This window comes from Bombina bombina, chromosome 1 (assembly GCF_027579735.1).
Source record: "Bombina bombina isolate aBomBom1 chromosome 1, aBomBom1.pri, whole genome shotgun sequence".
Classification (NCBI taxonomy): Eukaryota; Metazoa; Chordata; class Amphibia; order Anura; family Bombinatoridae; genus Bombina; species Bombina bombina.
Window position 1 is genome coordinate 1,386,941,241 of NC_069499.1, and position 23,159 is coordinate 1,386,964,399.

The following is a 23,159-nucleotide window of genomic DNA, read 5'->3' on the forward strand; positions in this document are numbered from 1 at the left end:
AGCCGCAGCATGTTCCACAGGGAGAGGAGAGCAGCGACCTCCCTCCCCAGCGGCAGTATACTGTGCAGAGGGAAGAGAAAACCAGTCTCCTTCCCCAACCAGAGATACCAGAGGCAGCAGGCCTCATAGACTGGTCCTGGGAGGACCCCCAGCAGGCAGGTGGAGATGGGACCGCAGTCTCTCTACCGGCCCTACAGGGATGCTGGGCAGGCGGCCCAGATCCCCAGCGACAGACCCAGCTACAGGGAGGGGAGAGCATCGACCTCCCTCCCCAGCCGGAGTGTGCCTTCCAGGGAGAGGAGACAACCGGTCTCTCTCCCCAGCCGCAGCATGTTCCACAGGAAGCGGAGAGCATCGACCTCCCTTCCCAACGGCCACCGGAGTATCAGGAGGAGGAGGTAAGCCAATCTCCCCCTCCCCAGCTAACTCCTAACTTGGGCCCAGGGTTAACAGTGGAGATGTTAACCCCCACTGACCCCCACGTTCCCTTTGCCACCGGGCAGGACTATGCCCCAATTCCCCCAGCAGAAGAGCTGGCATCAGGACAGAGCGCTGCTGGCCTCTGCCCTACAGACCCCCTTGTTACAGGACTGGCCTGCAAACCCCTCACCCCAGCAGAAGCGCTGGCACCAGGGCAGAGTGCCGCTGGCCTCTGCCCCCCAAGTACCATCAGCTATTTGCCCAGCTGCGCCAGGAAGGCAGAGGATGCTACCCTTTCATCCTATAACCTGGAACCTACAGGCCAGTACTACTTATTGTGGGGGGGCTACTTTGCTGCTAGTGTTTATTTGTGGGTGGGTTGCGAGACTAACTTAGGCACTGACCGACAGAAGGTCAGGTGCCTGGTTAGTCTCCCTCCAAAAGGGGAGATATGTTACAAACTGCTATTTGTGACTGGCCCTTTAAATGGAAGGTTGCCCTGCTTCCTTGGATTTTGGAGAAGCCTATTTGCCAGCCTCCTTCCTCATGACTATGGCCCCTGGAAGATTGTGCCCCTGAGAGTATATTGACTTTTGTTGGGTGTGTGTGGCCCTTTGGGAAACGTCTGGGGACATATTGTGACTCTGGTGAACAATGCCCCCTTTAAGACTATGTCCCCAGACCTGTGAAATGACTTGTCCCTGGCTTTCTCCCATTTGGTTCAGTTTCAGTGTGTGCCATTAAGAGTTAAATTTTGTTCAGCTTCAAGAAACCTATTCTAAATACAAGTCTGCTGGGATTAGCTCTAATTAGGTTTAGTGATCAACTTTCCCATTGTCTAATCAGACTAGTATTGATAAGGTGGTCTGCATTGTTTTATTGTGTGTAATGTTATCTGCTGAAGTAAATGTTGTGGCCTGTCAAAGGGAGTGTCTCTCTATCTAATATCAAATGTGTGATGGGGGATTTTATGCCTCCCCCTGAGAGTGTCCTGTTTGCATGTAACCTGAATAAAAGCAGGCTGTGTGCTCCAGCACTTCAGACCTATTTTTGACCCTCTAACTTGCAGCTTTGACTCATGTTTGTAGGGGACAGCTTATAATCACTACAGGGATTGCTATGTTTTTCATACTCCCTTAGCTACAGGGATTGCTACAGAAGGAAGAGGTTCGCCTACTGGAGCCTGGTCGTAGGTCCAGGGCGCAGAGCAGACGGCGAGATACCAGCCCAGCAGCGGTGGTTCATATAGTCTGCATTACTGATGGTGGCTACGCAGTAGTTATAGTGTCCACGGTGCTGCTGCTCCTTTGGTGAGCGCTAGGAGCATCCTTTTCTACGGTCCAACTTCCAGCCAGCCTGGAGGCAACCGTAACAACAGTTGCCGCAGCCCACCCCACCCCCTTTATACATAGCTCAGCCCCACATCACCTGTTATATAAAGGTAAAGAAACTCAACCACAACAGGCAATATGCGATATTCTCGGCATACATTTCCAAAATTGGTACGCTTTCACTCAGTTGAAACATTACCTATCCACACACCCACTTAAACCTCACCTGCAGAGACAACTCTCCCAATTTGAAGCAATATGCTTCCATCCGACCCCACAAAGGGGAATCCTATCTCTTGCGTATAAACTGCTATCACAGGTATCCCACTCAACTCCCCCTACATATGTGGCCAAATGGGAAACAGACCTAAACACCACTCTAGACTATACAGAATGGGCAACCATTTTCCAGCAGATGACGAAAGCCTCATCATCCATCTCAACGTTAGAGATGAACCTCAAGCTATTAAGCCGCTGGTATTATACCCCCATTAGACTACATCATTTATTTCCCAACACGACCGCCATGTGCTGGAGAGATTGCGGAGAAATAGCAACCTTTGCGCACATTTGGTGGAACTGCCCGATAGTCTCATCCTACTGGCGCTCCCTTAAACCAGAACTCGAAAAAGCACTAGGCACACCGCTTCCCTTCACACCCTGGGTTTTTCTTTTCAACAAATTCCCTAAAATCCCGTGCAAACTAAAACAAACACTTCTCACTATCATGGTCAATTCAGCTAAGAGACTAATCCCACTTAACTGGAAGAAGACGAACCTACCATCACTGACAGTTTGGAAAACTAAAGTCACTCACTACCTCCAACTGGAGAAATATCACTACGCACACACTAAAAGATTAGATGATGTTCACAATATATCTTTTCTCTGGGAGGAATATGTCAATAGCCGGTAAATACCTACCCTTTTACACACCTCCTGAACTGGACCACACAAAGACACACCCATTTTCGATTTTTATAAACCTGACTTTCTAAACGCATATATACAGTAGGGTCAATTCATTATATCAATGAGGAGGCTCACATCCTCCTACACATAGTTATTTCTCACTCTTTGATATTGGCTGAACGGTACTTCACACCTAATCCAACTATTATAACTAACCTCGAGGTTAATCATTATGACTATACTAGAACAACTGTAATGAAGCTGAATCTGCATTTTTTCTCTTTTTTCTTTGCTTCTTGATTATTTATTTATTTGGTTTTTTTTTTTCCTGTTTTTTTTTTTTTTTTTTTTTTTTTTCTCTTTTTTCCCCCAAATCAAACAATGTCAAGTTGTAAGATTTCTTTATGTTTTTTCCATGTATTTCATTGACAACTTTCAATAAAGCATTTGAAAAAAAAACAAAAAAAAACAAAAAAAAAACAAACAAAAAAAAAAAAAAGCCCTGTCCCTGTTCCTCCTGCGGAACTGGGTGGATCACTCCCATAACTAGGAGGTCTTGAACACAATGTACAAATGCGTCTCTCTTTATCTGATTTGCAGATAAAAGTGAGAGATGAAATCTCCCTTTTGGGGGAGAGGTTTTGAATTCCAGAAGATAACCCTTGGACACAATTTCCAATGTCCAGGGATCCTGGACATCTTTTTGCCCAAGCCTGGGCGAAGAGAGAGAGTCTGCCCCCTACCAGATCTGTTTCCGGATCGGGGGCTGCTCCTTCATGCTGTCTTAGAGGCAGCAGCAGGCTTCTTGGCCTGTTTCCCCTTGTTCCAAGCCTGGTTAGGTCTACAGACCGGCTTAGACTGGGCAAAAGTTCCCTCTTGTTTTGTGTTAGAGGAAGTTGAAGCTGCGCCACTCTTGAAGTTTCGAAAGGGCAGAAAACTAGACTGTTTGGTCCTTAATTTGTTGGACCTGTCTTGAGGAAGGGCGTGACCTTTTCCTCCAGTGATGTCAGAAATGATCTCCTTCAGTCCAGGCCCGAATAGGATCTGTCCTTTGAAGGGAATGTTGAGAAGTTTAGACTTTGAAGTCACGCCAGCTGACCAGGATTTAAGCCATAGCGCCCTACGCGCCTGAATAGCAAAACCTGAATTTTTAGCCGTTAGCTTGGTAAAATGAACAATGGCGTCAGAAACAAATGAATTGGCTAGCTTAAGGGCCCTAAGCTTGTCAATAATATCTTCCAATGGGGTTTCAACCTGTAGAGCCTCCTCTAGGGACTCAAACCAGAAAGCTGCGGCAGCAGTGACTGGGGCAATGCATGCAAGAGGCTGGAGAATAAAACCTTGTTGAATAAAAATTTTCTTAAGGTAACCCTCTAATTTTTTATCCATTGGATCTAGAAAAGCACAACTGTCCTCGACAGGGATAGTGGTACGCTTAGCTAGAGTAGAAACTGCTCCCTCCACCTTAGGGACCGTCTGCCATAAGTCCCGTGTAGCGGCGTCTATAGGAAACATTTTTTTTAAAAACAGGAGGGGGAGAGAATGGTACACCTGGTCTATCCCATTCCTTAGTAATAATTTCAGAAAACCTTTTAGGGATTGGAAAAACATCAGTGTAAGTAGGTACTGCATAGTATTTATCCAATCTACATAATTTCTCTGGGACTACAATAGTGTCACAGTCGTCCAGAGTTGCTAAAACCTCCCTGAGCAATACGCGGAGGTGTTCAAGCTTAAATTTAAATGTAGACATATCAGAATCAGATTGAAGTATCTTCCCTGAATCAGAAAAATCACCCACAGATTGAAGCTCCCCTGCTTCAGCTTCATTATATTGTGAGGGGATATCAGACATAGCTACTAAAGCGTCAGAGAGCTCTGTATTTATTCTAATCCCAGAGCTGTCTCACTTTCCTTGCAATCCTGGCAGTTTAGATAATACCTCTGTGAGGGTATGATTCATAACTGCCGCCATGTCTTGCAAGGTATACGCAATGGGCGCGCTAGATGTACTTGGCGTCCCTTGAGCGGGATTTATAGGATCTGACACGTGGGGAGAGTTAGACGGCATAACTTCCCCCTTGTCAATTTCTTCTGGTGATAAATTTTTTAAAGCCAGAATATGGTCTTTGTAATCTATAGTAAAATCAGTGCATTTGGTACACATTCTAAGAGGGGGTTCCACAATGGCTTCTAAACATAATGAACAATGAGTTTCCTCTATGTCAGACATGTTTAAACAGACTAGTAATGAGACCAGCAAGCTTGGAAAACACTTTAAGTGAACAAGCAAAAAATAAAAAACGGTACTGTGCCTTTAAGAGAAAAAAACAATCACAGAAACTGCAAAACAGTGAAAAAAGCAGTAAATCTTACGAAATTTTTACAGTGTGTATAATAGGCTGAAAGAGCATTGCACCCACTTGCAAATGGATGATTAACCCCTTAGTTTCAAAACCGGATCGTAAAAACAATATAAACGTTTTTAAAACAGTCACAGCTCTACTGTGACCCTACCTGCCCATACAACGACTTTGGAAGGCACAAAAACCCCTTAGAGAGGTCCTATATGTTCAGGGGACTCCTTCAGGGAAGCTGGATGTCTCAAGCTGCAAAAACTAATGGAAAATAGGCCCCTCCCAACCTGTACTCACAGTGAGAGGGCCTTAAAAAACTAATCTCTAGGCAAAATCTAGTCAGCCATGTGGAAAAACTGGGCCCCAGAATAAAGTTTTATCACCAATATGAAATAAACGTTTATACACCTCAAGCAAACGTTATATCTATTCAGTAATGTGAGTAAATAATAAAAATATTACCCTTTACAGCAAGCATGATACCAGTCGTTATTAAATCACTGTAATCAGGCTTACCTTAAATAAATCCGGTATTGTCAGCATTTTCTAACTTATCATCTCTCTAGAAAAAATTAAAACTGCACATACCTCAGAGCAGGAGATCCTGCACCCTATTCCCCCAGCTAAAGTTACCCATCTCTTCAGTTATGTGTGAGAACAGCAATGGATCTTAGTTACAACCTGCTAAGATAATCAAAGACCACAGGCAGACTCTTCTTCAACTTTCTGCCTGAGGCTAAAATAGTACAACTCCGTACCATTTGAAAATAACAAACTTTTGATTGAAGATAAACTACATTAATGCACCACAACTCTCTAGCTGCTTCCCTTGTCGAGAGCTGCAAGAGAATGATTGGGAGGTGGCAGTTAGGGGAGGAGCTATATAGACAGCTCTGCTGTGGGTGATCCTCTTGCAGCTTCCTGTTGGGAAGGAGAATATCCCACAAGTAATGGATGAATCCGTGGACTGGATACACCTTACAAGAGAAATAGAAGTAAATTGGAAGGTTGTTTAAAATTGTATATTCTATCCAAATCATGGAAAACAAATGAAGTTTCCTGTTCCTTTAAAAGAAAAAAAATACAGGATTTACTACACACTCTGCATTGCTAGTTAAAGTTATTGTCAATCCTATTGTTTGTGAAACGCTAGGATTGACCATTGAAACAAGTAAAGGTGACTTTCATTCATGAAGTATAAAATACTTCATGCTGAAAGCTCCTTTATTTGTTTCAAGCGTGCGCCGCACTGAGCTGCTCAGGCAGCCCACGGCAAAACGCTGTTTTGCTGAGAGGTGACGTTTTCACCTCTTAGCCAATAGCAGTGTGGGAAATCTGGCTTGACGCCATGTGGCGCTGGATTTCCCACATGGCTATTGGCTAAGAGAGGTGGAAACGTCACCTCTTAGCAAAACCAGCATTCTGCCATGGGCTGCCTAAGCAGCTCAGTGCGGCAAACGCTTGAAACAAATAAAGGAGCTTTCAAAATGTATTTTATACTTCATGAATTAAAGTCCCCTTTATTTGTTCCAATTGTCAATCCTAGCGTTTCACAACCGCTAGGATTGACAATCACTTTAACAAGACATTATTGAATTTAATTGTCACCATTTAGGATTACGGTATGATTCAGTTTTCGGAACTAGAGGTAAAATTTACGCCTTTATTTTTATGAAAAGGATACAGATTTTTGTTGATGACAGAGATCACAAATTATTTTACAGGAAGTTCTATAATCCTACATTATAAATGTCTTCTGTTCTCTGTGGGAATCCACGGCCTTTCTCAAATGTATCTATTATGTTGTATAACATTCAGTTACAGTGTAAAAATGTTTATACATCTGCCTGAAATCTTTTTGTCAAACAGTCAAGACTTTTGGCAAAACAGATTGTTCCAATTTGAAGGCAACAAAATTAAAGGCTGGCACATTTGTATTCCCAGCAACAAAAGCCAGTTGCATATTAACTGGATTCAGAATTTAGCTCTTCAGATGCCTTTGCAAAAAAACAAAAGGCAAGTACAGAAAATATAAAACAAAAGAGCAATTATAAAATACTCTAATGCTAGAATATTTTATTATTTCACTTTTGCTTGCACAGAGAAATGTGTTTAACCCCTAGTAAAGGAGTTAAAGGGACAGTCTACCATAGAATTGTTATTGTTTTAAAAGATAGATAATCACTTTATTACCCATTCCCCAGTTTTGCATAACCAACAGTTATATTAATGTACTTTTTACCTCTGTGATTACCTTGTATCTTTCAGCCCCCTGATCACATGACTGTGACTGTTTATTATCTATTGTCTTAAATTTAGCATTGTTTTGTGCTAGATCTTAAATAACCCCCTGTGCCTGAACACAGTGTTATCTATATGGCCCACGTGTACTTTCTGTCTCTTTGTGTTGAAAAGAGATTTAACAAGCATCTGATAAGAGGCAGCCCTCAAAGGTTTAGAAATTAACATATGAGCGTACCTAGGATTAGTTTAACCTAAGAATACCAAGATAAAAAAGCAAATTTAATGATAAAAGTAAATTGGAAAGTTGATTAAAATTAAAAGTCCTATCTGAATAATGAAAGTTTAATTTATACTAGACTGTCCCTTTAAATACATAGTTAAAGGTACATGATACTCACAATTTGTTCTATCTAAAAGAGAAAAAGAGAAATTTGAGAATGTTTTACAGTGCCAATTTTTTTTATTTATGTTTTTGCCAAAAATGATGTTCATGTGCTGAACAAACTTCAGTTTGTCTCTATCAGCCAGTGAGCACACAACACCCAGATGCACTTGCTCTTAGTTTTACCTTATTTTATTAGTGGTCAGTAAAGTACAAACACTATATCCAAATTATATAATGAATTTGCCAAATCAATAATCAAAATATAAAACAAAACATATAAAGAGACAACATATTAATATGCAATAGCATGAAATGTATTGTTCTCCCTTAACTCACTGGCAGCCTAATATAGCTGCTGCTTATAGTTCCAGTTAACTTCCCTTAGGATTAAGCAAGACTGTAATCCTAAATACTTCTGAACTAGAGAACAAGCTATATTATTCCTTTAACCTCTTAAGGACATATGACGGAATTTTTCTGTCATAAAACAATTGAGCAAACTGAAAGCTGTGTCCTTAAAGGGTTAAATATAACTCTACAGGATCACATAAATATAACTCTACAAGATTGCATATATATAACTCTACAAGATCACATATATATATATATAACTCTACAAGATCACATAAATATAACTCTACAAGATCACATATATATAACTATACAAGATCACATATATATATATAACTCTACAAGATCACATAAATATAACTCTACAAGATTGCATATATATAACTCTACAAGATCCCATAAATATAACTCTACAAGATCGCATATATATAACTCTACAAGATCACATATATATAACTCTACAAGATTGCATATATATAACTCTACAAGATCACATATATATAACTCTACAAGATCACATATATATATAACTCTACAAGATCACATAAATATAACTCTACAAGATTGCATATATGTAACTCTACAAGATCACATAAATATAACTCTACAAGATCGCATATATATAACTCTACAAGATCACATAAATATAACTCTACAAGATCACATATATATATAACTCTACAAGATCACATAAATATAACTCTACAAGATTGCATATATATATATAACTCTACAAGATCACATATATATAACTCTACAAGATCACATATATATATATATATATATATATATATATATATATATATATATATATATATATATATATATATATATATATATGAAGAAGCCTGTATGCTAGATGGATGAAACGCGCATAGCTACACAGCGGTGTTTGTCAGCTGCGAAACCGCTGATGTCTACAGCCAGTTTGCAGGTCGTTTTGGGCCACACGTGAACCGTGCTTATGCACTCAAGTGCCTCTGGATATTCGCAACCACCTGGGTATATATATGAAGAAGCCTGTATGCTAGATGGATGAAACGCGCATAGCTACACAGCGGTGTTTGTCAGCTGCGAAACCGCTGATGTCTACAGCCAGTTTGCAGGTCGTTTTGGGCCACACGTGAGGCGTGCTTATGCACTCAAGTGCCTCTGGATATTCGCAACCACCTGGGTTTTGAAAGAACTACAACCTTGCGGTAAATCTCAAAAGGTAACATATACCGGATATCCCACTTCAGAACAACGGAATGAAGCACTCATGAATAAAGGTAACACAACGATAAATTCAAGTAAATTGCAATATGCCTTAAGAAGACAGGCGATTAAAATTTTGTTTGATCTGTTCCAATATTGGTAGACATGAGGATCTGCTTATAAATAGTGGAGGATACATGGTTGTCAAGAAGTGTTTGGGACAATAGCGCTAACGTTTGTCTTTGGATTACAAATACAGCTTTTTTTCTGTGGTCTAATATGTCTAATAAGAATGGTGGGTTGTGAACTCTAAACTGGCTCTTGGTTGGACATATTGATATCTGAACGCTTGATTTTGAAATTAAATGTACCAAGAACAATATTGCCCAATATTGATCTATTTCTTTTGGAGCAATATAATTGATGCATTAATCATATGATTGTGTATATGTCATTTACTGATATGTTCATGTTGCAAACTGGAAGTAGATTTACATATGTTGTCTATTGTTATAATAAATTGTTTTTATACATTGGGGCCTATCTATCAAGCTCCGGATAGAGCTTGAGGCCCCGTGTTTCTGGCGAGCCTGTAGGCTCGCCAGATATGACCGCTGCTCCATAACCTGTCCGCCTGCTCTGAGCAGACGGACAGCCATCGCCGCAATTCAACACGATCGAGTATGATCTGTTTGATTCACATCCCCCTGCTGGCGGCCGCGAGTCTGCAGGGGGCGGCGTTGCACCAGCAGCTCTTGTGAGCCGCTGGTGCAATGCTGAATACGGAGAGCGTATTGCTCTCCGTATTCTGCGAGGTCTGGCAGACCTGATCCAGTCCGCCAGACTTTGATAAATAGAGGCCATTGGCTGAGGGTTTATATCTCTCTCTCCTGCGTTTCTGTTTATATGTGGGATGTTTTATGATAGAGTTATAGTCCTGTGCTGGATAATAGTGGTCTACTTTTCTTATTGTATTATTTTCTACTACTAACATTACCGTGCACTTTTTGTAAATGTATCTCTAGTTTAGGGAACATTTTGTGGCTACTCTCATATATATTATACCAGTGGTGCTGATTTAAATACGTTTAAAATATATATATATATATTTTAGGGCTGCACAATTAATCGTGGATGCCGCAAGAGTATGTGATTTTTAGCCCCGCCCCATTTACCGGGGAGTGCTGTAGCTGATGCGGGTTACAGGGAGGGGGGTGCGCTGTGGCAGGTTACAGAGAACATTACATTTTGTGGCTACTCTCATATATATTATACAGGGAGGGGGGTGCACTAGACTTATGTGGGTTGGGGGCTGATGGTGGTTACAGGCAGGCTTATGATGTTAAAGGGGGTGCTTATTGGGGGGGGTTACAGTGGGAGCTGATTGGACTTATGTAGGTTACAGAGGGGGGCTTATGGGGGTTACAGGGGGTGCAGGGTTACATTGGGAGCTGATGGGGCTTATGTAGGTTACAGAGGGGGGCTTATGGGGGTTACAGGGCGTGCAGGGTTTCAGTGGGAGCTGATGGGGCTTATGTAGGTTACAGAGGGGGGCTTATGGGGTTTACAGGGGGTGCCAACGTGAAAATCACAATTAAATCACAATTTCAATTCCCCCCCCCCCATATTGCCCAGCCCTACATAGCAACTCCCAGGGTGCTCCTCAAACCATACGTATAATAGATCCACAACAGACTTTACTGCATTACAAAATGCCTTCTGTTGTGGATCTATTATATATATATATATATATATATATATATATATATATATATATATATATATATATATATATATATATATCAACACAAAGAAAGTCCAGCACTCACTTACAAGCTCTCAGCTAAGATTAAAAGCAAAAATGGAAGGGTTAGTTACCACATTTGGCTAAATGGGACAAGCCCAGGTACCACGTCACGGCCCCTTCCAAAAACGTGGGACCCTAAAACAGCCACACAATGCAAGCTCTCAATCCAACAAACTTGGAACAAGTGAAGGGTGCACAGGTTTATGTAATCACCCCAGACATATACAAAACATGGAAGGGGACTGTACTCTCAGACCGGACCGGGTACACATCCCATGACCCTGCAACATTTGTCATTTGTAATTTTCCCTATGGTTCTTGAACCCAGACCTGACTCTGGGGACAGCCCAGCTTCCTGTGAGTGCCAGTGAGCACCCAGTGCTGAGCATGTTGCAGGGTCATGGGATGTGTACCCGGTCCGGTCTGAGAGTGCAGTCCCCTTCCGTGTTATATATATATATATATATATATATATATATATATAAATATATATATATATATATATAAACTCTACAAGATCATATAGATATAACTACAAGATCACATAAATATAACTCTACAAGATCACATAAATATAACTCTACAAGATCACTTATAGCGCTTGTTGATTGGTGGCTACATTTTGACACCAATCAGCAAGCACTACACAGGAGCTGAACCAAAAATGGGCCGGCTCCTAAGCTTACATTCTTGCTTTTTCAAATAAAGATACCAAGATAATGAAGAAAAATTGATAATAGGAGTAAATTAGAAAGTTGCTTAAAATTGCATGCGCTTTCTGAATCATGAAAGTTTAATTTTTTTGACTAGACTATCCCTTTAAGTAATATGTCCCATTAAAGTCAGATGCAAATCTGCAATACATACTGAGCTGAACAAGGCTGGTAAACAGCAGCTATATACATGATCTTTGACTGGTCCAGCAGTCATGCTCTGCTCTGGGCGTTTTGCTAGTCCAGAGCTGACTTTAACTATGTGTTTGCCCATTTGTCTCTGGCACATTGGATCATTTTATTATTGCGTATGTACGTCTCTTTACAAACACCAAATTTAGCAACCCAGATGTGATGGCATAGCAAGCACAATCCCATCATGGCCACCCATCAGATTTTCCTCTAGAAGCCCATATTCACCTCTACCCAAAACAACACCATTTATGAACCAGATCAACACTACTTGTTCCACATCCAGATCACAGTAGATTGTCAACCTAAATCAGACCCAACTAAAGATTCTTTTTCTGGCAGTAGCAACACAAATCACAATTAAAGTACCATTAGAAATGCATAATAGAAAATACAATTGCACTTACTCTGATTTTCAAATGAGCAGTAGATTTTTTTCCTGTCCGTATCACATGACAGCCATCAGTAAAGCATATGCTCATATGTGTACAGTGGGAACTCGTGCACATGATCAGTAGGGGTGAGCCTATAAAACAGCTATGCACAATGTAAATTGGAAAGGTTTTTTTGTTTTTTTTAAATTGCCTGCTCTATCTAAAGGATGAAAGTTTAATTTTAACTTAAAGGGACATAAAACCCTTGATTCGGATAGAGCATACAGTTTCAAACAACTTTCCAATTTACTTCTATTAGCAAATTGTCTTCATTCTTTTGTTATCCACTGCTGAAGAAGCAGCATTGCACTACTGGCAGCTAGATGAACATATCTTGTTAGCCAATCACAAGAGACAAAATGTGTGTAGGCACCAATCACCAGCTAGCTCCCACTAGTGTAGGATATGTGCATATTCTTTTTCAACAAGGGATACTAAGAGAACAAAGCACATTTGAAAATAGAAAAGAATTTAAAAGTGTATTAAAATAATATGCTCTATTTGAATCATGCAAGCTTAATTTTGTTGTTCCTATCACTTTAACCTTTTAACGCCGTTATGACATTCTATTTCGTCCGAACCGCGCTGGGCTTTAGCGCCGTTAGGATGGAATAGAACGTTCTAGCCGTTGGCTGTTCTGAAGCCAACAGCGCTTCCAAGATGGGATCGCGTTCTGGAGGGCGTGTCTAGCGTCATAGGGACGCCCCCTGACCCGATGCCATCATTGAAATCTCGCACGATCGCGGGATTTCAATTTGTCTACATAGGAACGTTGTTGCGATTTAGACAAATTAACACCGTCATCCAAGGGTTAAGTGCCCTTTTAAAGTTTACCTTTTTTCTTTTACAAGTACAAGATATTACCACATCTGCTGCTTTCCTCTTTCACATCTCTCTGTTATATTACTCTCTCTTCCAAGCTAGCACACATGCTCAAATTGATCATACTTTCATGACCTCACGATTCAGCATTGCAGTAACCCTGTATTACTCTATCTAGTCTTCTGGAGATCTGCTACGATTATATACTATATACAGGTAATTGGCTACGGATATTTACATAAAGCACACAGTTAATGGAAAATTCTGAGTCACATATATAGGGTGGAGTGTTTACCCATAAGCCAAGCTTGCAAACCCTCATTAGAATATATGTCTTTGTATAGTCTCCTTTATGTAAATACTGGGGGGGGGAAATAATACTTGATTCACAGATTTGAAGTGGCTCACACACTATACATTCCCCTAAATCTAATGGTGCCACTAAATTCTCCCAACTAGGACTGTCTAATTACACCCAATTAAACAGAATAATGAAGTAAAATCACACAACTATAGCTAATATTGCACAATCAGCAATGTATAGTACAACTGCACTGTTTTTTTCAGTGCTATGTGGTGTCTATAAGAACAAAGCTAACACTTTAAAAATGATTTAGTGCATTACATAAGACTCCTAATTCCTAGCAGAGACTACAGGATATATTAGAAATAATAATACAAAAAATATTTATTAATGAATGTTAAAGGGACATTTCAGTCAAAATGTAAATAGACATAGATGAATTACCTCTTTATATAGAAACATATTTGCAATATATATGTATTGACAAAAATGCTTCTAGCAAAAGTTATCACTGTTTTAGTGTTAAAATTTTTCTCTGCACGTGCATGTGAAGCATAGCTAGATATTCTCAGTGCACCCGCATTTTAAATCCTGTAGCTGCTTAGAGTGCCAGTGGGGCTTGTATCATGTCGGCAATTAACAGATGGTACAAGCACCTTTGGCTGTCTGAACAAGTGTTATGTTTAAAATGCTGGTGCACTGTGCATACTTAAATACACTTTTGAAACAGCTATATATTTTATTAGAAGCATTTTTGCTAATACATGTATATTACAAAAATGCTTCTATTCAAAACTGTAATACATCCATGTGGATTCCAATTTTGGCTGGAATGTCCCTTTAATTGCTCATAAGAGTATTAAAGGACCACTAAATACAGTAGAATTGCATAATTAACATGTGCATAATAAAACCACAATGCAGTAACATTTACTCTGAATTTCAACTAAGCAGTAGATTTTTTTTCTGACAAATGTATTTTTTCTCTATTTGCCGGCCACCTATATCATGTGACAGCCATCAGCCAATCACAGACTTATATACGTATACCCTATGAACTTGTGCACAGGCTGAATAGAAGCTGGTGCCTCAAAAGTCTAAAAATAAATAAATAAAATAAATAAAAATGTGATCATTGAAATAAATTGGAAAGTCTCTTGAAACTGCTTGCTCTGTCTGAATTATGAAAATTTATTTTTGAATGTATTGTCCATTTAAGCCCAGATACACTATGATGCCACATAGCCCATTCCTTAGAAAGTGTCACATTAGGACAGGGAGACAGACCATACCATTTTAAACAACTTTCCAATTCAATTCTGTTTTCTAATTTGCTTTATTCTCTTGCTGTGTTGTAGTTACAAAGAATACCTAGGTAGGCTCAGGAGTAGTAAAGCGCTGCTGGGAGCTAGCTGCTGATTGGTGGCTGCACACATATGCCTTTTGTCATTGGCTTACCTGATGTATTCAGCTAGCTCCCAGTAGTGCATTGCTGCTCCTTCAACAAGTGATACCAAGAGAATGAGACAAATTTAATAATAGAGGTAAATTGGAAAGCTGATAAAAACTGTATGTTTTATTAGAACCATGAAAGAAAAATGATGGGTTTTGTGTCCATTTAAACTGTTTATACGTCATAAAAGTGTGAAAAGGAAATGCTCTAATATGTTTGAGCATTTTGATTACAGCACTATTGTGTTTAACCCCTGCAACTCCTGAGCAGCAATGCACTACTGGGACCTAGCTGAACATATCTGGTGAGCCACTGACAAAAGGCATGTGTGTGTAGCCACCAATACCCAGCTAGCTCCCATTAGTGCATTGCTGCTCCTGAGCCCATCTACATATGTTTATCAACAAAGGATTTGAAGAAAATAAACTCTTTTACATCATTAGGATGTTCCATGCCGCCCTAACTGGGCTGGGCTTTAGCGCCGTTAGGACGGCATGGAACGTCCTGAAGCCATAGCCGCTTTGTAAATGGGATTGTGGGCTGGAGGGCGTGTCTAGCATCATAGGCACTCCCCCCTGACCCGATCCCATCATTGAAATACGTGATCGCATGAATGATCACCTTATTTAAATTACAGTTTGGATGTAGACAAATAAGTCCCGGCGGGAAAGGGTTAAGTAAACTTGATAATAGAAGTATAAAAGCATTATATACATATACTTCTTCATACTGTTATATTTTGTGATTTGTATCTAATTGATTTAAATAAAAAGGTGAGTTACATAGAACAAGAAAATTATGAGTTGACTCAAGTATGCAAGTGTGTCCCACATCAAGATTTGTAACCATAGGCTTTAAAGGGACAGTTGACCCTAATTTCTCTCACCTTCAATTTGCTCCCAATGATCCATTTTACCTGCTGGAATGTATTAAAGGGACATTATACACTCATTATTTCTTTGCATAAATGTTTTGTAGATGATCTATTTATATAGCCCATAAAGTTTTTTTTAAAAAATAAATGTATAGTTTTGCTTATTTTTAAATAACATTGCTCTGATTTTCAGACTCCTAACCAAGCCCCAAAGTTTTATGAGAATACTGTCAGCTACCTTCTCCAGCTTGCTCCTGTTTGTGTAAAGGGTCTTTTCATATGCAAAAGAAGGGGGAGGGTCTTATTTCCCACTTGCAGTGGGCTTTCCAGCTGCCTTTTCAACAGAGCCAAACTGAAAGCTTCTAAGTAAGTTTTTAAACAGTTTTATACTGGATTTTTATATCAGTATCTGTGCATCTTATTCTTTATAGTAGTGTCTATTACATGCAGTTATATGAAAATGAGTGTATACTGTCCCTTTAAATTGTTTCAAATAGCTCCTTTGTCTTTATATTGGCATTTTAAATAGCTGATTTTGCCAGTGGTATTTCTACCTATACTGAAAGTTTCTATACTTAACCCCTTCACGCTGTTACGACATTCCATGTTGTCTTAAGACAGCATAGAACGTCCTACCTTATATGGCGTCCTGCAGCCTCCCCCTTTACTGCAATCAAGATCGAACTAGGGGCAGTGCCTAGCATCGTAGGCAGTCCACCATAATCCGATCTTGGACTTGAAATTACATGATCGCATCGACAATCACCTGATTTCATTTTTACAGCAAGTGATCACATCAGAACTTTGTTCCGATGTGAGTATAGGCTATTGACAAACTATGTAAACACAGCCAGCAGAATAGCTTACACTCACAGTAGGGTGTTAGAGATAATGTTCTAAAATTCTATTTTTCAATTGTTCTTTCTAAGTATTGTATAGAGACATAGATAAGGAAGCATTTCAGTGATAAACATAAGGATATTTTATCTCTCTGCAACCTTATACTATTTTGATGGGTTGTGGTTTCAAAGAGCAAATTCAGCTATTTTATTTACAAAAAGAAACCTAAAGGAGCAGTTTCTCATACATTTTATACTCTGCAGCTAGTATAACGAGTCATTGGGAACACATTAAGAGGAAACCAATTTTACAGTACACTGCCCTTTAACGTTTACACCTGATAGAACAGCACACAATACAGAAAGGAAGTGTAATCAGGTGTATGTGCTATTCCAGTCTATAAAGAACCTACAGTCCTGCCCAGTATGTATAGCACAGTAATCACACACTTTGCCTGCTAACTGGAATTAACATTGCAACCTGAATGGTAAAAAGATTAGCACAGCTCATTATTGTGTTTGTGATACCAGTAGACTTGCTTAGCTCACTGTCCTGTGTCAGGTGAACACATACAACATGATGTGCTCATCCCCTTTGACCGTTCAGACACTCATTTCAATTATTTGTTTCTTACATGGGGGAAATAGGTTGGGAGACCCAAGTACAAATAATCTGGGGGGAAAAGACAAATCCAACCTGGAGATCAAAAGGATCTAGGTCCTGATGACCTAAAGCTCTCTGGTCTTGCGAGATTATCATCAGGTGTCTCGTCAGTAGTGGGAGGTCCTTTTGACAAAAATATAAAAAGACGAAATTACAGCTTGAGAATGGTTTGTCTCACTATTCAAGGTTTGGGACATAAAGAGAAGACACCTACATCGCAATATAACCCTCCAATAAACCTTACAACATAATGCTTAACCCCTTTAAAGACCAGCGACGTACCCTGTAAGTCGCTGGTCTTTCTATAGGGCTGTGTTGGAAACCTTTTTTTTTTTTTCTCGCTTCAACACAGGCTTTTTTTTAAGGGATGTGGAATTAAAAAACAAAAACAAGAGTCAGTGTGCACTTTAAAAACATGCGATTTACCTCTTTGCTTACTGAAGTAGGCTCAGGAATGTGAACCTGTCTTGAGCAGGATATGTAATACACTGTTGCAAACATGGCAGTGAGCCCCAGTCAGGTGCTTGCTCCTGAGCCTACCTCAGTAAGGAGCTATGTTACAACAAACGATCGCAAGTAAAATAGATACATTTGATAATAAAAATTATTTGGCTTTTTTTTTGTGGTTATTGTTCAGTCTCTAAATTATGAAAGTTGAAATTTGGACTAGTGGTTCAAAGCTTCTGTCTAAAGGTCATTCTCAGCACGATTATGAGCTAGATTACAAGTGGAGCGCTAATTAATCAGTTTACGTGATAAATAACCAGCCATTACAAGCTTGCGGTAGCAATTAGCACAGAAAAGAGCCTATGAAAGCGCACTCTAGTGAGCGCAATGCTTCCATGCAATGTGAATGCGGCGTCGCATTCACATTGCGCTGTATTTGCACCGTACTGTGACCGGTGATCTCAGGCAGACTAGCACTTAACAGCGGCTAGTACACTGCTTCCCTGTGTCTTTCGTTAAATGCAGAATCAGTCAAGTATTCTTTACTTTACTTTAAAAAGATGAACGCTTTATTGCTGTGCAACGCGTTTCTCGAGGGAGAATACTTGACTGATTCTGCATTTAACGAAAGACACAGGGAAGCAGTGTACTAGCCGCAGTTAAAAGTGCTAGTCTGCCTGAGAGCACCGGTCACAGTACGGTGCATTGGATTCCGGTAATCCTTCATTCTTTTTTACACACACCCACTTATAAGGGACATACCACACTATGAGGCGCCCTCTTTTTTCTTCAACTTTATAGATTTACCTCACACCGGGTAAAATATATGTTTTGCATTTTTTATTTATAGAGAGCGCACCTCTCACAAGATCCCCTTCTGGGTTCTTTCTATCATTGCGCTGTATTTGTAATACCAGCGAACATTAGAGTGCGCTGGTATTACTAAATTGAGCGCAAATATCACTTTTTTGTGCTCAACTTGTAATAAATCCTTTATATGAAGAATGTGTGTGTGTGTATATATATATATATATATATATATATACACACACACACACATATATAAAAAATATGATACTTCATTTCTGTCTGCAAAGATTAATTGCTTTGTGTCCTACACCTGAAACCAGAATCCTGTGAATTTTTATTCATGATTTTATTTAATAATTGAATCCACTTTCTCTTACTATTTGTATACAAAATCCACCAAATGAGTACCAGCTTACAGTTTCTCATTATGTGAACATGCAAACTTCTTTTATGGCGCAGTCACACTTGCAAAATGCTTTATCGTGTAAACTTTCTTTTGGAAAACAAGTAAACATGTTTTAAGAACAGCGCCAAAACGTATAAAAAGTAAAAAAAGACAGAACATACTTGTAGACACAAATTGTTAGGCTGTTCTGCATTTACCCTTGAGGGCTTGAGACAGACCAGATTTTTTAAATACCCTTGAGTGTCTGAGACACTAAATGACCTGTGCCTATAAGATAGCCTTACAATCTGGTCTGTCTCCAGCCCTAAGGTTATAGGCTGCAGCAGTAACACTGGTCCCAATAGTATTTAGGGCAAAGTTACAACATGCATACACCATATATAGCAAGCAAGCCCATGAACAGTCTAGCACATAGATATTTTATTTATTATACAATTTACAAACATTCCAGATACGAACATCATACAGTTACAATGGTGCTATGGTGAATGTTGTAGCATCACATAAAATCATTATTTTAAGGCAAATGAGCAACAAAATGCTATTCACCCAGACCTTTATATAATAAAACAATCAGTACAATCAGTACAATAAAGTACAATATATTGTATCAGTTTATGTGACAGTTAAATCAGCTTATGTGAAATATGCTCAAGTTTAATGTATACAATTTAACTATTAAAGCCACTTAAACAGATATGGAATTAACCCTTCTGGTCTGTAGCACTGTAAGTGATAGGGTTAATAACACAGAGGTCCTCAGCTCTACAACTGATGCACTAAGCCTTTAGCAGTATTCACACATACTTACAGGAACCTGAGGCGTGGAACATGAGAATATCCTTTTCATCTTGGTTTACTTCTTTTTAATCCCATGAGAGGAGAGAAGCCAAAAAATAACCCGCTTTTAAAAGAGCTCTACACTTCCATCTTTACAACTGCACACAACTATTTCCTGCGTTTGGCAGCTGACATATCTAGCAGCAGTGAGATAGCACCGCTTAACCAACCACGTATGCCTGGGAGGGCAATGACACTTCACATCCCTTCACTGGGGAGTTGCACTGATCACTCCCATTTTCATTCAAATATCCTGAGGTTGCAACCAGACGGAACATCCAAATATTTAACTCCTTATGCATTATTTAAAGTGTCTGGTTTATGTGTCGCTTACAGAGATTTTTCAGAGTGTCATATGCCTTCTTACACACTGACTGAAAGTCATCAAAGAAAAATAAAAGCAGCAATGTAAAACTACAGCAAAACCCACCAGGTTGTTTTCAGTTGCGCTTGAAAACTATTCTCCAATCTGCAATGAATTCAATGTCTGCTGTATCATTGTTCAGTCTAAGATGCTTAAAGAGACACTGAACCCATTTTTTTTCTTTCGTGATTTAGAGCATGACAATGTAAACAACTTTCTAATTTACTCCTATTATCAAATTTTCTTCATTCTCTTGGTATCTTTATTTGAAATGCAATAAAGATACCATTTTTGGTGAACAACCTGGGTTGTTCTTGCTGAATGGTGGATAAATTCATCCACCAATAATAAAAAAAAGTGCTGTCCATAGGTCTGAACCCCCCAAAAAAGCTTAGATGTCTTCTTTTTCAAATAAAGATAGCAAGAGAATGGAGAAAAATTGATAATAGGGGTAAATTAGAAAGTTGCTTAAAATTGCATGCTCTATCTGAATCACAAAAGAAGAAAAAAAATTGGGCTCAGTGTCCCTTTAAGTTCAATTGACAGTTTCAGAAAAACGACAAGTTATGGGTAGTGGGAAAAAAGTAGGTTATATCACTATCAGTTTTACACTTCTGTGATAAAGATAAATAATTAAAGGGATATGACAGAGCATACCATATTAAAAAAGTTTCCAATTTACTTCTATGATCAATTTTGCTTCTTTCTCATGATGTTCTGTGTTGAAGAGATACCTAGGTAGGCATCTGGAGCACTAGATTGCAGGAATTAGTGCTGCCATCTAGTGCTCTTGCAAATGGGTAACATTCTTACATTCTTGCTGCCATATAGTGCTAAGCATAAAGCTTTTCTACAAAAGATATAAAGAGAACAAAGAAAGTTTGATAATAGAAGTAAATATACGTTTTTTTTTTTTAAATTGCATGCTCTATCTGAATCATGAAAGAAACATTTTGTGTTACATTATATCCCTTTAATATTAAAAAAAAATATTAAATATCAATATCACTATAATATACCAGCCAAGGATGAAAAGTTACAGAGAGAGAGAGAGAGAGAGAGAGAGAGAGGAGAGAGAGAGAGGAGAGAGAGAGAGGAGAGAGAGAGAGGAGAGAGAGAGAGGAGAGAGAGAGAGAGGAGAGAGAGAGAGGAGAGAGAGATAGAGAGAGAGAGAGAGAGAGGAGAGAGAGAGAGGAGAGAGAGGAGAGAGAGAGAGGAGAGAGAGAGAGGAGAGAGAGAGGAGAGAGAGAGAGGAGAGAGAGAGAGGAGAGAGAGAGAGGAGAGAGAGAGAGAGAGAGGAGAGAGAGAGAGGAGAGAGAGAGAGGAGAGAGAGAGAGGAGAGAGAGAGAGGAGAGAGAGAGAGGAGAGAGAGAGAGGAGAGAGAGAGAGAGAGAGAGAGAGAGAGAGAGGAGAGAGAGAGAGAGGAGAGAGAGAGAGGAGAGAGAGAGAGGAGAGAGAGAGAGGAGAGAGAGAGAGGAGAGAGAGAGAGGAGAGAGAGAGAGAGAGATAGATAGATAGAGATAGATAGATAGATATAGATAGATATGGGAAAAAGTCAAATCTCTTACTCAACTTCAGCAAATATATATCTTTAATGTTTTGTTAGTCACGTGACACAGCAGTGTCCAATCGTTCCAAAAGGATCAACACTGGATTTTGTTCCGTGTGTAAAACTATCAGATATTGTACAAATTCTTTTAATCAAACAAAAAATATATTTATATTTCTCAGACGAGCAATTTTTTTTACCAAGATATAACCTTAAAAAAACACAGCGTTCCATAAACAGTATATGCATATGATGATTAACTGAGGGAGGGAAAGCAGAAATGGGACAGTCACAGGAAAGGGCAAATCCCGTTAAGACGCAATTAAGAAGTGGGGACCCAGATTTAAAGCCATGAAGGGCCACACTGTGAGACTGAATTAAAGGGATATGAAACCCAACATTTTTCTTTCATGATTCAGATAGAGTATGAGATGTTAAATAACTTTCTCATTTCTATTATCAATTTTCTTCATTCTCTTGCTATCTTTTGTTGAAAAGTAGGGACGTAAATAGCAGCAGTTTTACAAGAATGTTACCCATTTGCAAGAGCAATATTTCCTGCCAAGTAGTGCTCCAGATGCCTACCTAGGTATCTCTCCAACACAGAATATCATGGGAAAGAAGCACATTTCATAATAGAACTAAATTGGAAACTTTTTAAGGATTGTATGCTCTCTCTGAATCAGAAAAGAAAATGTTTGGGTTTCATATCCCTTTAAGTTGGCAGCGACGGTCTAGAGAATAGAGTGGCTCATTTGTGTATCATATGGTAGTTAGCAATCTGTATGGATGAACAGGGAAGGGCGTTAAGGGGGTATTTTTGCAGCTAGTGATTTGAGAATGCAGAAGGGCGCCTATTATATGTGGGGGTGTTATTTGTATGTAGGGGATGTTGTTGGAGCCTGGGTTGGATCCAAACATTTGTATTGGAAGTATGGCCAGAGCGTGTAACAAAAAAGCCTCTTCAGTAAACACAACTTTGCAAATAACAATATTACATTAAATCTAGTGATTTGTCAGTCCTGTCTTGTTGCCCTGGGAACAAATCTTGTGATACCTCAGTGAAGGAGTTAATGCGCCTGTCTCATTCTCCCTCCTCCTTTTCATGCACCCAGCACAGGCAGGGCCCAGCTTGCCTCCAGGTGATCCCAGATACTTTGTTTCTGATACAGCATGAAAAGGAGTGAGAGCAAAACAAGAGAGCGAAACTGCGAGTTATCAGGTTGTGACACGCTGGGAACTGGGTGGGCAACACCTCTGTCTGTCTTGGATAACCACAACTTATTTCCTCAGGGAAAGAATTAGTAGAATACAACACAGACCATGGCCATTAACAGTGGTATATTTATTTTTTGTGCTGCCATAGGCACTGACACCCGCCTCCCTCCTGACCCTCCCACACCACCAACAATCAGCACCTCCGCACCACTCGTGGGGCATGCAG

At 39.5% G+C, this 23,159-nt stretch overlaps 1 protein-coding gene across 2 annotated transcripts in view; it reads right to left on the reverse strand.

Annotated features, from left to right (window-relative positions):
* Positions 1–23,159, reverse strand: part of ANKRD35 (ankyrin repeat domain 35) — a 223,107-nt gene that overhangs the window by 140,829 nt on the left and 59,119 nt on the right. The window contains exon 1 of one of the 2 annotated variants that reach the window (XM_053704530.1): positions 19,774–20,137. The exons of the other annotated variant lie outside the window; for it this stretch is intronic. Coding sequence (XP_053560505.1) covers positions 19,774–19,812 — 39 coding nt within the window. The 5' untranslated portion in view covers positions 19,813–20,137. Of the gene's footprint in view, positions 1–19,773; positions 20,138–23,159 lie in introns of those variants that run through there. 2 annotated transcript variants of the gene reach the window in all.